At 34.0% G+C, this 14143-nt stretch overlaps 3 protein-coding genes across 6 annotated transcripts in view; 2 read left to right on the forward strand and 1 right to left on the reverse strand.

The window, feature by feature from the left end:
* LOC136408628 (probable phosphoserine aminotransferase) overlaps positions 1-4543 on the forward strand; it is a 31331-nt gene extending 26788 nt beyond the window's left edge. Inside the window, exons 1-8 of one of the 2 annotated variants that reach the window (XM_066389730.1) lie at positions 2053-2096; positions 2585-2644; positions 2704-2834; positions 2888-3003; positions 3052-3210; positions 3261-3355; positions 3898-4067; positions 4131-4543. In XM_066389730.1, the coding sequence (XP_066245827.1) occupies positions 2597-2644; positions 2704-2834; positions 2888-3003; positions 3052-3210; positions 3261-3355; positions 3898-4067; positions 4131-4494 (1083 nt within the window). In that variant the 5' untranslated portion in view covers positions 2053-2096; positions 2585-2596 and the 3' untranslated portion in view covers positions 4495-4543. Of the gene's footprint in view, positions 1-2052; positions 2097-2584; positions 2645-2703; positions 2835-2887; positions 3004-3051; positions 3211-3260; positions 3356-3897; positions 4068-4130 lie in introns of those variants that run through there. The other variant, XM_066389729.1, reaches the window with a different exon arrangement.
* Positions 4544-7882: 3339 nt separating this feature from the next.
* LOC136408163 (uncharacterized) lies at positions 7883-9630 on the forward strand. 3 transcript variants are annotated; one of them, XM_066389012.1, is made up of 5 exons: positions 7956-8250; positions 8741-8926; positions 8981-9259; positions 9311-9427; positions 9491-9630. In XM_066389012.1, exons 1-5 carry the CDS (start codon positions 8158-8160, stop codon positions 9581-9583), a joined length of 768 nt encoding a protein of 255 aa, XP_066245109.1. In that variant the 5' UTR covers positions 7956-8157; the 3' UTR covers positions 9584-9630. The 3 variants fall into 3 exon arrangements, with proteins under 3 accessions (XP_066245108.1, XP_066245110.1, XP_066245109.1); XM_066389011.1 differs by having other exon boundaries at positions 7883-8250; positions 9311-9583; XM_066389013.1 differs by having other exon boundaries at positions 7886-8176; positions 8748-8926; positions 9311-9583.
* LOC136408164 (transmembrane protein 272-like) lies at positions 9581-12255 on the reverse strand. Its single transcript, XM_066389014.1, has 4 exons — positions 11955-12255; positions 11791-11901; positions 11615-11737; positions 9581-11554 (listed from the first exon to the last, which is right to left on the reverse strand). The coding sequence occupies exons 1-4, from the start codon at positions 12085-12087 to the stop codon at positions 11196-11198; spliced, it is 726 nt and encodes a 241-aa protein (XP_066245111.1). The 5' UTR covers positions 12088-12255; the 3' UTR covers positions 9581-11195.
* Between the last annotated feature and the right edge of the window lie 1888 nt (positions 12256-14143).

Below are 14143 nucleotides of genomic sequence, written 5' to 3' on the forward strand. Positions count from 1 at the left end.
TTATAAATGTTTAAATCTCGTTGATTTTTTGGTTAGAGTTATTGAGACGTAGATATTCACTGCTATTCTTGATAAAACCCCGAAGCAAAGTAGCAAATTTAGCTCATATTTTCTGTATTTTAAAGGCCTCTATTGGTGTTTTATTTGGCCTTAAAGGGTTAATCTATTAGGTTGTTTGGAAAGTTTGTTTCAATTTATTAAAATAAATTAAGAGCTTAACATTTCACACAAAGGGGAACTTTATTGAAGCAAATATGTGCCGTTTTGTCCAACGACCTTGGCCCACCTTTCAAGAAGCTTCATGATGCCTTTACTCCAAAATGAAGGTTTCTTATTGGCGAAGAATTGATCAAGATAACTTTTAAGGTTTTCCAAAGATTCAAATGTCTTGCCTTGAAGAAATTTTTTTTAAGAAAGAAATAGATAGTAGTCATATGGAGCAAGGTCGGGAGAATATAGAGGATGAGAAAGAACGTCCCATTCGAAATCTAACAGCTTCCCACGGCTAGACATTGCAACGTGAAGTCTGGCATTATCATGATGGAAGACAATTCCACGCCTGTTAGCCAATTCAGGACGCTTCCGTGCGATGACAGTCTTCAGTTCGTCTAGTCGAAGGCTGTATTTTACCGCATTGATGGTTTGGTTTGGATGAAGAAGCTCATAATATACCATGCCCTTAAAATCCCACAAGATACTCAGAAGAACCTTTCTGGCTTGGTTCCTGTTTGCGTAGGTGTGTCGCTGGTCCCCCACCATCTTTTGCAGCTAACATTATTGTATAGGATCCAACTTTTATCACCTGTTATGATTCTTTTCATGAACGGTTCTTTTTGGTGCTGCTGAAGCAGCATATCGCAGACGTTCCAGTAACATTCGTCTATTCATTTCATGTGGTACCCACACATCAAGTCGACTTGAGAATCCCAGCTTCTTCAGATGGACATGCACGGTAAAAACGGACGTGTTGGCGAGTTCTCTAACTGCCACTCGAGGATTTTCGTGCACGAGATTCTTAAAAAGCATTTCATCAGCCTTCTGAAGTCGGCCTGAGCGAGCTTCATTTTCTATGTTGAAATCATCAGCTTGAAATCTTCGATGCCATTTTTGAGCTGCCTGGTGAGTAACGCCGACATCTCTATACATACTGAGAACATCTCATTCAGGGTCTGCGAAGCTGTGAAGCCACGTTTAAAGCAATATAGCATCGCATGACGAAAATGCAATTTTTGGGCTCTTCATTTTTCAAAGTGATTTTTGACGAAATAGTTGGACTTAGGAAGATCTGCGAAATTTCCGTATTGGGCTCATAGATGTGGAAATGTTTGTTGATAAATATAAAATTGTTTAGAGCGGCCTCGTTCTTATTGGCTACAAACAAATGTGGAGGGCGCGAAATTTGAAACGAGCTTTCTGAACAACCTAATGCATCTTCCCATTTCCAAGTTGCAAATTTCAAAATTTGGTTCATCCCTTGAGTAAAGTTAGTGCATCAGAAATCCGCCCTCTCCTAAAAATAATACACGAATCTTCCCGAAACTTCAAAGTTAAGTTATGAACTGAGCTCATATTTTCAATACTTTAAGAGCACATATGGGAATGATTCTTTAAGTAGCTTTATTGGGTCTCTAATAAGCATTGCTGCTCTTACCCAGACCTCTAAAGGTAAATAGCGAATTGACCTCGCATTTACAACACTTTAAGGGCACGTGTAAGAATTTCATTCAGTCCAAAGGGAATCCTAGATCCTCTGGCTTAAATACTGTAAATTTTTAAGTTGGAGTTATTCTCAAAGTAAAGTTGGATAAGCATTGATATGCTCTTGCCCAAAACTTGGAAATTAAATGGCGAATTCAAGTCATATTTCTAGGATGTTAGGAATAGGTGCTTTTTGTCGGAAAAGAGCCATCAAGGGAGAGGCCACCAATTAAACCAGATCCAGGACAAAAACGAGCTTTAACTTGTCCTGAACACTGGGAAAAGTATGTAAGTTCATTTGGCAACACAGCAGTTCGTGCTAATTAGGGTTTCATTTACTTGCATATAGAGTGATGTATTATTAGTTTCAATATTGATCTCATTATCATTGTATATCGGTGAGTAATGCGAGTTCAAAATTACAAATCTACACAATTATACTAAATACATTTAGATTTAACTTTCTAATTTCGCAGAGGTGCTAGTTTTCCTATAGATTCATATACATTCACGTGATCATAATTTTTTACTTGAGCAGTGACTGACATATGTCGCTATCACAATGAGCTATCTGCAATTACGACGTTGTCAGATCCTCGAAAAAAACGACAAAACTCCGCTTCCGCACTAAATTGCTTTTCGGGGAAGTTTCCCATTTGGAATTGCTCATTCCTGTTTGAATCCTTGAGGTTCAAATTTACGGTACGCTTACCTCAGACACTCGGCAAATTTCCCACGGTGGATTTAATCAGACGAAGACTATGTACCACTCCGGTTGCCAAAGATTAGATATAAGCGCCAAAACCGCATTACTCCACTTACAAACACTGCGGGCTAAATTAATTCCAGCCTTCAAACGTTAATAAGCAAATTGGTTGCCTTTCAGAATCTCTTCAAAATGGCTCCCATCAATTTTGGAGCGGGGCCTGGAAAAATCCCTTTACAGGTAAGTGAGTTTTACACAACAAATACGAACCTAAATTTTCCAGTTTTTTCGCTTTTTAGGTACTTAACGAAGCCAGAGAGGAGTTTCTTTCTTATCAAAACTTGGACTTTAGTGTGACGGAGCTGAGCCATCGCTCTGAGACTTACGCTCAAATTAACCAGGAGGCTCAGGACGATCTCAGAGAACTACTGTTGCGTCTAAATCAAGGTTCTAATGATAAAAATTAAGGATCTTTTTTTCCAGGGATGTGCCCGAAAACTACAAAATCTTGTTCATGCATGGAGGAGGTCAAGGGCTGTTTTCAGCAGTTGCCTTGAACTTAATTGGCGTTAATGGAATTGCAGATTACGCAGTTACAGGTTGCAAATAGTAACGAGCCTTCATCACAATAACTTTTTAATTTCCAGGAATATGGTCCAATATCGCTGCAAACGAAGCTAAGAAGTATGGGCAAATAAATATGGTATTGCCTCAGCCCCATGAGGGAGCTATTCCTGATCGGGGAGCCTGGAAACTCACCCCTAATGCTTCTTATGTTTATTATTGCGATAATGACACCATTCAAGGTAAAATTTCACATTGTTTGAAAAACAGGGATGAGGTATTGATTTTATAGGTGTGGAATACCCTTTTGTGCCAGATACCAAATGCGTACCTCTGGTCGCAGACATGTCCTCCAACATTTTAACGAGAAAAGTTGATGTTTCGAAAGTAAGTATTGGAAGTTTGGAATTGGAAGAAAAAAACATGCTTTGGTGACGTTCTAAACTTCTTCGCTAGGACATTCCTTGGGAATGGATTGTGAATAGCATAAGATGAACAGTATACGGTCATTGTCAATGTAAGAGAACTTTAGAAATAACGATCTCTCTCTGTTTACACTGGCATTTCAATATCCACTAGATAGTTTTCTCTGCGATTTCGTGGAGGAAAAGAATTTAAAAAATACTCTTCACGAAGTGAACTGATTTCCATATTTTCAATACTTGAGTTGTTTACGAGATATTTGCATTTGCTCCACTACTTTCTAATAATATTACGAGATTAAGCAACCAGAAATACCATTAATGTATACACTTTATTGTCAACAAAATCGTAATTTTTTCCAAAAACATAAATTACAGTGTAATTTAAATAAGCATTAAAGCTATCTCATCTCTATAAACTTTGTTAGGGAAAGATTTACACAGGTTTTAATAGAAAAATCAGCTATTTCCATCAAAATGCTTTAGTGACAGTTTCTTTCTTTCCAGTTTGGTGTCATTATAGCTGCCGTCCAGAAAAACCTTGGAACTGCAGGTTTGGGCATTGCAATAATCAGGGAAGACCTCTTGGGGAAACACTTAAGTGTTTGCCCTTCAATCCTCAATTTCAAACTCATCTCCGACTACAACTCAATATTAAATACGCCCCCAATATTCTCGTCAGTATCTACATATGTATATCCGCAGTAAACTCGATTTTCTTTATTATCTGGATTTTATAGGGTGTACCTATTAGGCAAAGTTTTAAAATGGATAAAACGCCACGGAGGAGTGGAGGCTATGGAGAAACAATGCAGGAGGAAAAGTATGTTGCTTTATAATGCTATAAAAGACTCAGGAAATTTTTATGAGAACAAGGTTCCCATTGAAAATCGAAGTAGAATTAACATTCCTTTCCGAATTAACAATGAAAATGAGCAAACTGAGAATGACTTCCTGAAGTTGGCGGAAGAGAGAAAGATGTTTCAATTAAAAGGGCATAAGTTGGTCGGAGGCATTAGAGTATCCCTATATAACGCAATTACATATGAAGATATTTCACATTTGGTAGACTTCATGAAGGAATTTCAAGAGAAATACGCATAAAAAAGTTGTTGTTACTCTTGTATATCCAATTACATTATTCCACATTAAAGCAGCAATTTATTAGCACCAACCACGTTTCATGTTTTCCGTATTGAACAATTAATATTTCTCGAGTCGGTACAGCGAAATGAACATGTTCCTCTGCCATCGGATTGGCTTATCTTGTGGGATAAAGCAGTGGTGTAGATGTGGCTAAGCTGTTGTTGCCGGAATTATTGTAAGTGAAAGATTTTTCAAAGAAAGTAGACGGAGCTACACCACTGGCGGTACTTTTCATTAGTCGCGTCGCTTTCTGAATGATTAATTAATTAATCTCTTCGGAATGACCATCAGTCACTGCGCCCTTAATTTACATCGTTAGCTTATCTCGCTGTTTTCTTGATTGTCTCCTCTCGTTCGAAGAGCGGGGGAGTGTTCAGGAACATTACCGAAAGTCTAAATCGTTGTTTCCTGTACGGAGCAAGCCCTTTATAATGAAATAGTTGTTTTGTAGTTTTAATTTTTGAGGAAAAAGTACAAACCATATAAAAGTGAAATTCACTTGATGTTGTGCTTCTGTCACCATTTCGAAATATTGCAGAAAGTCGATACTTTTGCATTTGAAATAGGTTAAGAAACAACTTAAACTTCCTGTTTCACGTCATTCTTGGATATTCGTAATCACAGATTACTAAAACGATACTATGGAGATAGTAATTGATGTAAATTTTCTTACTGACGAGGAAGTAAACAATTTTACATCGTATTTTATTAGATTTTTACCGCGAAAGATGTCCCTCCACCCTTTTTCACGACAAATTACATTTTTTTACATTTAGTTATCATTTTTAATAAACTTATAATGATTTCCATTCAAAAGTGTCTCCGTTAAATCTACATGCATTGTGGATTTTCCTAAATAGGCAAAACAAAGATGTCTTCTTTTGTATCTGTGTGCAAACCTTAGCAAAAATGGAGCTCATTCAATGCAAATTTCACACCCATCTTTTCAACTTTATTATCGGTGTTACTTGATAACGCGCGAAACCACATTGTTTTCAAATGCAGTGTATAGGACTTCATCTATATATACATAGGTCCACGTTGTATATCAGATTAAATCTTGGTGGCTATAATAAATTCCACCAAAAACTATATATTTTTATAGGATTAAAAGTTTCACCCGAAAAGGGCAGATAATTAATTCCGCGGAAACCATGACGGTCGCGGAAAACCCTTAATTCTTCCCCCGTCGGATTTCGGTCTGTTGGCTAAACGTGACGAATCCAGGCCTCTGAGGATTAAAGTAACAATTAAGTTTTTATCGAAGTTACGTAAAAGGGTAAAGCTCGGGCACGAAGGGCGACTTTTAAGCAGATTAGCCCTCAAATTCGTCCCTTGAACCCCCGCAATGAGACGACACCATGAATTAGCTTTATGTAGTGCCTGCGAGAATTAAGAATTTTTAATTGAAACCCTCCCGGAAATTTACTACTGACTGGAAATTTTTTAGGAAAAAGAGTATATTTCACCTGAATATAAAAACACCTGAACGTTCTTTTATTACTTGTATCTAATTCGGCTCTTTCCGTCGACGTATCTCCTGCATAATAACCATAAAATGTTTCTAAACTGGAAGGTATTATTCCAGTTCTCTGGCAAAGTAAGAATTACGACCCTCGACTAAAAGCGGCGGCAAAACAGCCAGAGAAAGCAAAGGCGCGTTTTCGAGATAAGGAGATATGGTTGTTGGCTTTTCAGGAAATTGATTTCTTTAAGACTAGGGGAAGCAACATTTTAATAACAAATTTATAATTAAAGACGAGTCACACGACATGACAAAATCAGAATAAACCAATGTCGCAGATAATTTCGTTCCGTTAATTATTGCAGATCCAGAGCGTGGAGATTAATTTACTGTTATATCGCATCCTCGTTGTTGAAATTTCCATTTCCACGGCCATTAATCTCGTGAACACAGTTTTCCCAAAGGCCGCGTTTTCGTTATCCCGAAGGACGAAGATGGGGAAGCAGCGTTAAAGACGCGTTTTTAAAATCAATTCTGACACACACATAAAATACCATACAAAGAAAAATAATATAAATATTCAAAAAATTACTCAACAGAGTAAAGGAAAATATTCTTACATTGAAAGCAAATTGTACATAATGGGGAGTCCACCATAATATCAAGAATACCCATCAAATTAATATTATCAAGTAAGAAAAACATTTTTTCTTATTGTTTATCAAAAGTTTTTTTATAATTTTGCCACATTACTAGATAATTATGCGACGTGAGAGAAGTAATAACGATCAAACTATAAAATATACACAGTGTAAATATCCAATCTACGCCACTGACAGAAAAATCCAACAGTAGTGTAACTTGAAGGAATAAATATTATTATGTTGCTACTCTGGTTTTTTTAAATCAAATATTTAAATGATCGCTAAAACCGCAAAAATACCGTCTACAGCACTGATAAAAGCGCTTAAATTGCAAATATGTAATCTACATTACTGATATTTCAGTCAATTTAGAATCAACTCAAATCAATCTATGTCTTGACTGGTGAAAAATTTAAGGCGGACTTGACGGCGGAAAACTTGTAATTCTGGAAGTTTCAACTGCATTTCCTCCTACTGTGTTGTGCGCAGAGGTGGGTAACTATTTGAAATGAAATTATTTAAAATAGTTGTTTAAAATACAAAATGATATGTCGAATAATATATTTTTATTTTACAGAAAAGTACTAGTTAAAACTCCTTTTCTGTTAAAAGGAAATTAAAAATCTATTTTGTATTTTGTATCTTAAATACTCTTTAAAAACTATTTTCCCCACCTCTGGTTGTCTGATATTGTGTAATGTTGCCCCTAACGATACAAGCAATCAGAAATTACCCTAAAGCTTCCATTCGCGTTGTTGTCAAGAGAATATGCTATTTCTAGAAAAAATATTCTAATTGTTTTCTCACATTTTCCTACAAAAGTAGATGCAACAAATGAAGCTAGCAGTCTTAAAAGCAAATACTAACGCACGCCTGTGCGGGAATACACATGTTTGCTAATTCAGGCTTACTATTATAGAACATTTGAAATTACCAATAAAGCTAAAAAATTTATTAAAAAAGTATCTCGGCGATTTTCAGTGATATTTTTATTAGAAAAATGTAACAGCTCTAATATAGATCTATAAAATCTGAATTTTTCTGTTTTTTTTTCTAGATAAGATAGTTTCTATCACTTAACTAAACTCGAATCTGGAAAAACCGAATATACAAAAATCATTACTAAAATCAACTCAAGAATTCTTAATAAGCAAACAAATGTTGTTCTCGTACATTTTAATAGATACAAAATTTGCTAAAAGGAAGAATTCTATTTATTTATTCCTCGGTATTTAAATATTATCATTATCAGTCTTGACGACATTGCCTCATAAAATGAAAATACACAGCTAAAATCCATTCCATTAGTAATTATTGAGGGTACGTATCGATAAGGTTCAGATAACATGTCGTTTGTTTTGGATAAGCCATTTAAGATCAGCGTGCATGACACATTTCCTATTCTGCGTGGTTGGAAGGCATCATGACATGAATGGATATATTACTTCAATTTTAGGCTCTTTGGAGCTGTAAAATCAAATGTGAACAAAACAATGTTAACGAACATTTAAAATGAATTACGCGCAAAAATGTGAGTCTTATAAATTTGTTGCTAAGTACACAATTTCAGAGGCAACATTAATTTTCTGTGCCTGTGTTATTGGGGTAAGTAGATTGTTACCATTTCATCATTTTTGGCCCAGCTTTAAACACAGCTCGAAACTTCAAATCCATTCCACTCCAAATCACCAGAAATCCAAATAACCAGCAACTTTAGATGCATTAATCATTGTCTTTCAAAGATGTTGTACCGCGAAATTTAAAGATCGATGTAATAACTAAAACCATTAAAAACCGCTAAAACGTCAAATAAAAGCACTTCTTTACTAGGCTTTCTCTGGGACAGTTCCTGATTTCCTTGAGTATATTATAAACTATACGGAGAACTTTCTGAGAAATCCTGCAAATGTTGATTTAAAACTCCAGTGATGAAAATTAATTTTCCTCCATCCATCTTACCTTAAACACTGCAAACAGAACATTCATCATAAGAACCAGAATAAAGTCGTTTCTTCTATACAAACTCATTCCTTTTGTATAAAAGACCATATTTCTATACATTTTACTACAACAATACTAATTTGCATATCGACAGTTTGTAGGTTTGGGATTGCTTTCAATATCTATGTGGTCCTTAATATGGAAGCTTAGTGTATACACCTGTTTTATGAATTTGAGGGCGGATCTGATCTTTTTCGTTTTACCATCTGGATTCATCAACATCCCCTGTATTTTGCTGACTCTATTCATAAGAACAAATAAGCTGAAATACATTTTACAGGTATATAATTTTATTAACGATTAAAATTTGAATAAAATTATATAATTTTCATAGTTGCTAGCCCTGAATCTGACGGCAATTTCCCTAGTATTCACAGGATACTCCATGGGCACCATTTATCAACTGCATTACAGAAATGAAACCCTGCGATTATCCAGCACAATCCCCACTGAGGCTCTGAATTATACCTTATATAATATCATAATAGCCAGTTATGAAAAATCTTCAAAAAATAACACCGATATGGATAAAATACAGAGTAAATTTAAGTGTTGTGGGGTTGTAAGGGGGACTACAGATTATGTGACGCTGCCCTCTTCATGCTGTCCTCAGGTAGCATTATTGTTCATTTAAGCATTTAAACTTACTTGAGAAGATTAACAGGAAAACTGTGATGTAAACGAAGTATATGGATATGGCTGCTTAAGGAGAATCCAGGAAGATGTAGCCTGGCATAAGAATATTTCTTTATCGATTGCTCAACTATTACTGCTAATGTATGTAAGTAGTAGCAGCTCTATTATTTTATTTTCCCATAATATTTGTTTTTATGATATTTATAAGTTCTTCAACATGGCTATGGTGATCAGCGTGTCCATATCTGACCACTACAAATGGAAAGGTTACTGTAGAGACAAAATAAAGCAAGAAAGCTAACAAAAACTAAACTCATATATTCCACATAAAGCTGAAATCAGCAGCAGAGATACAAAATTGTGTACAGACTAGTCTACTTTTGTCCGGATTTAAATTTAGAACTAGAAAAAGTACCTAAGAGTTAATTGTTGATGAGGCACTAGTCATTTTGCTATTTTATTTGTATTATATTATGTATTGCTTCTATTGATTATTCAGGCATGGGAGTACGAAGGATTTTGTAAAGGGCGATACTAAAATGCCCAAAAGGAAACATGTATTTTATTGATACTTATGAGTCAAATTAACTCCCTGATGGCTACGCACATGCTTTTATACTGACTTCAACAAGGGTTTTACTATCAGAAATATTTATGTATATTTTAACACGTTAGAGCTACAAATTATTATGCAGACTAGGCCGATTTCAATATCTATATAGGAAACCTCGATAACTACAGAAGATAGAGGTTTGTTGAGTGATTAAAAATGTTTTGATTATTTTTTATAAATCTTGGTTATTTAGTTATTACCTTAATTACACAAATATAACAGCTACCTTATTAGGACACTTTCTTACGATGATATTAAGGATTTTTTTATAATTCGAACAGTTTTTCAGTAATTCACCATCTTCAATATTATAAGTTTTACTTCTTGATTGATTTTTATTGCTCCACGATCAGATACATTTTTTTAAACTTAAATTGATGTTGTTTTATTTGTTTTTCTTTATCTCCTGTAATTATTGCGATTTCCTATGTAAACATCGAAATATGCTCACCCTGTACATTAAAATGTTAGTATTAAATGCAATTTATTTTAATTGTGTTTGTATTGTTAATTGTATTGTAAGTAAATTAAACTTAAATTTACAATTCGATAAAAAGATTTGTTCGTTAGCTGTCAATAGATTTGACTAAAGTTTAGTGAAAATTTTACACTACAAAAAAATATAATAGAGAACATAAGCTACAATCTAATTGGTCAAATTTTAATAAACATTGTTCAGAGGGTATGTAATAAATTAGCTCACAAAAGCATTTTCAAAGAGCCGATTTTCTCAGTCTTAAAAATAGCCCAGATTCTAAGTTTGGAATTTTTAGCTTTACTCAGGAGTAGGTACAATAAATATGAATTAAGTAATAAAATTACAAAATGGAAATTTGTAAGCAAAGTCATAATCATTGTACTGCTTGTGTATAAATGCCAAAGATTCTGAAGTTAAACTATTTCTAGCAAAACAAAAATATTCAATTGCACCAGATTCAACCAACAAGCAGATAATTGCTATTAAGCCTCAATAAGCTTATTTGTAAGTTTTGCCCCTAAATGATTGCCTTATACTAATGCTAGAAAATTTAACTTTATTTGAAATTAACGTTTCTCTTTTATCACAGATGGTTAAAAACAAAATTTAGTCAACAATACTTTAAAATGAACTTTTTAGAATATTGTTGTCTATGGAAAACTTTATGAACACTCTTATATGGTAACTCAAAAATTGTTAAACTTACCATAAAATGCTTCTATATCAAAACAAGAATAGAATTAATATGACACATTTAAAATTGTTTAAAGCAGATAAGAAAAATTAAATAAATCTATACTTAACTACATGTATAATCCCACCTTACCATATCCTACCTCCCTCCTCCTGATCATTCCTGGCGTCAGTATGAAAGGCAACAGTAGCAACAGTAATCGAACATAAGCACAAGGTGATAAGTCCCAAAATAATGTACACTGAAGTAATCAGCCAAAATGCAAAAAGATACAAATTTTTGTTACAATATTTTCCAAAAGTCGGGTCATAGTTGGGTTCATACTCTTTGTAAACCCACACAGACCCAATTATGAACCAACCCAGCATGAAGCAATTGAGGAGGGTTTGAGTAGGTGATTGCCGGAGATTCTCTTCCTGTCTTTCTTCCTCTGTCTGTCGGACTCTTGCTGAGAGGTGCAAAAGCTGCTTCAAGATACCAAAAATACCTACAGGATACCAAAAATAAGTTTTTTTTCTGATACTTATAACATCTTCCAACAACTCACCTCCTACTAATAAATAAACTGGAATATATTCTCCTTGAGGACATTCATGTAAATAAATTGAACCCATCACTATCATACATATGGGAATGACAATTGTCACCCCCAAAATAATCGAGCAGCCCACTAAACAAAAGTGTACATTTTTTAAAATGTTTTAAAAGGATTTTGATACTTACAAGTGCCTAAAACTATTATGATAACATTTTTCAGAAAGTCTATTATCCCTTTGCTGGACTTTTGTGCTTCTCTGACTCTTCCAAAGAGGGAATCATAAGAAGGTGGTGGTGCTAAAATGAGTTGTTTCATAGGGGTTAAATTTCGTTCTTAAAAGGGTTCTTACCATTGGGGTTAATAGCTTCCTCATACGAAGGGGGTGCTCCAGATTCTTCATGGGTGCTAGGGAATTGGGTCCCCCCATGAACGTCATAAATGGGGGGCGGGGGATGATTGTAAAGAACGTTGGCACCAGTCATATATGACACAATTTCCTACGCAAATGCACTACAACTACATAATAATGCTTAAAGCTTAGTTTCAAATCATCGTTCCTGCTTCAGGGGCTTTGGCATTCAATTTGCATATTTTTTAAACTTTCACCCCTTTTCAATAAAAATTGTTGACATTTACTTAATCAGCTGATTTGAGACAAATTAAAATTTGATAGTGTCTCCCTCTGTAATTTAAGGCAAAAACTAAGTGTAGAATATTGGGTACAGTGTGGGCGCTCTCTCTTGCAGAATAATCGTATTATAAATGACGGCAACCTGATGAAACTTTTCAGTCCAATGTGTGTTTCGTAATAAAAATTTAATAATAATCATTTTTACCGAAATTAGCCATTAAAATCAGCACATCATGTGGAGGACAATACTACTAACACTATTAGTAACAGTATTTAAGATTTTAAAGTCCACCAATTATCATCTTGATTACTATTAAATTATGTCATGCAATGTTGAGGAAAAGCTTTTTTTGTATTGATTTTTGCATGTTATTATGTCTGACAGCTTACTCTAAAGACATTGTAAATTCAGCTTAAAGACGGTGATCTTACTAGTTTTCTTTGGAGGTTTTCTAATACATAACGATATTTTCCATTATTTTTCTTAGTAATCCTGAAAGTATTATTCCACAGTAGTTCCATAGACTTATATTTCAGAAAATATGACTTAAAGATATTACCTTTAAATTTCTTCATAGAATTTTTTAGTTACTTCATTTTGTATTAAATTTTTTTTCCCTGAGGGTAGAGTAGGGGTAAGCTTTCTTTCCTCTCAAATAACGCAAAATTGCATGTATAAGTTGAATTTAAGCATTACGTTTTAAAGCTAACTGCTTTTCTTCACGGTTCTATAAGAATATAATAATTTTACATCTGTTTGTAACATGATAAGACCTATTAATACTTATAGTGTAACCAATGCTATCGAGCGTGATATATTAGTAATAAACACCTAGTCTCTGCAATTACAAGGTATTGCAAATTTGATATTGATATCTCTGTAACCATAAGATATAGAAAGTTTTACATTTTAATGCGCAATAAGATGCTAAAACAAAAATATACAAAATTCTGAATACTCATAACGCAACCTTTACTAACAGAAATGTTAGCATTCAATATAAGTTCTTCCAATAACGTCTCTTCCATTACTAAAATAATAAAATAATAGGAAACTACATTTTAAAAAACTACTTATTGCATTTTTGTGTAAATATGTTATGGATGTGAGCGAATTTAATAATGAAATTTTCAAGTTTTGTGGGTTTCCACTCCTAAGGTAGTTAGTTTTAAAGCAGCTCTTCGCCATTTTGTCGAATTTTCAAACGTAGATTTGAGTAGTAAATATCTCATTAATCCATAAAGCTACAGGAGTGTACTTGCAGTGTATCTTTGATTCCAAATAATTGATGTGAAATGTTGTCAGTGATCTTTTCTAAAAGAAATATTACACTTTAATAATTTCCTATTTGGATGTTCATAAACAGTGATTTTTTTCCATAAAACTGACAATCTGTACTAGTCTCCATTACCAGGTAATACAAAAAAGAGTCACTTAGGTGAAAGTTTGTATTATAAGATTACGAGGGATTGCTTTGAGCCACTGTAATTTATTATTGCAAATCATAATATTGTACCCAAAAATATGTTATTGTGCTCACTATGTCAAATTTTTTCAATATTTTTCCATTGTTATGGCCTATATGTATAGGGTTGAAGAGGGAGAACCGTAAATATTTCTAGTTTTTCCTTTAATTTAATTTTCTAGATTATATTACTCTCTGTGTTTAATTTTCCCAAGTTTGACATCTTGTAGCTTCACATTTCTACTTACTGAAACTACATTTTCAGGTGTGTATTCAGATATTTCAACGAACTGAAATATAAAGGGTTGAATGGGGAGGTTTTTAAATTTTCTATAATTTTTTAAACATATTACTATGCTCATTGTATAGAATTTTTTACATCTTGCTGTACAATTTTTCCATTGATTTCTTTATGCATCATCTTGTAGCCACCGACTTGTG

Source organism: Euwallacea similis, chromosome 4, assembly GCF_039881205.1.
Source record: "Euwallacea similis isolate ESF13 chromosome 4, ESF131.1, whole genome shotgun sequence".
Lineage (NCBI taxonomy): Eukaryota > Metazoa > Arthropoda > Insecta > Coleoptera > Curculionidae > Euwallacea > Euwallacea similis.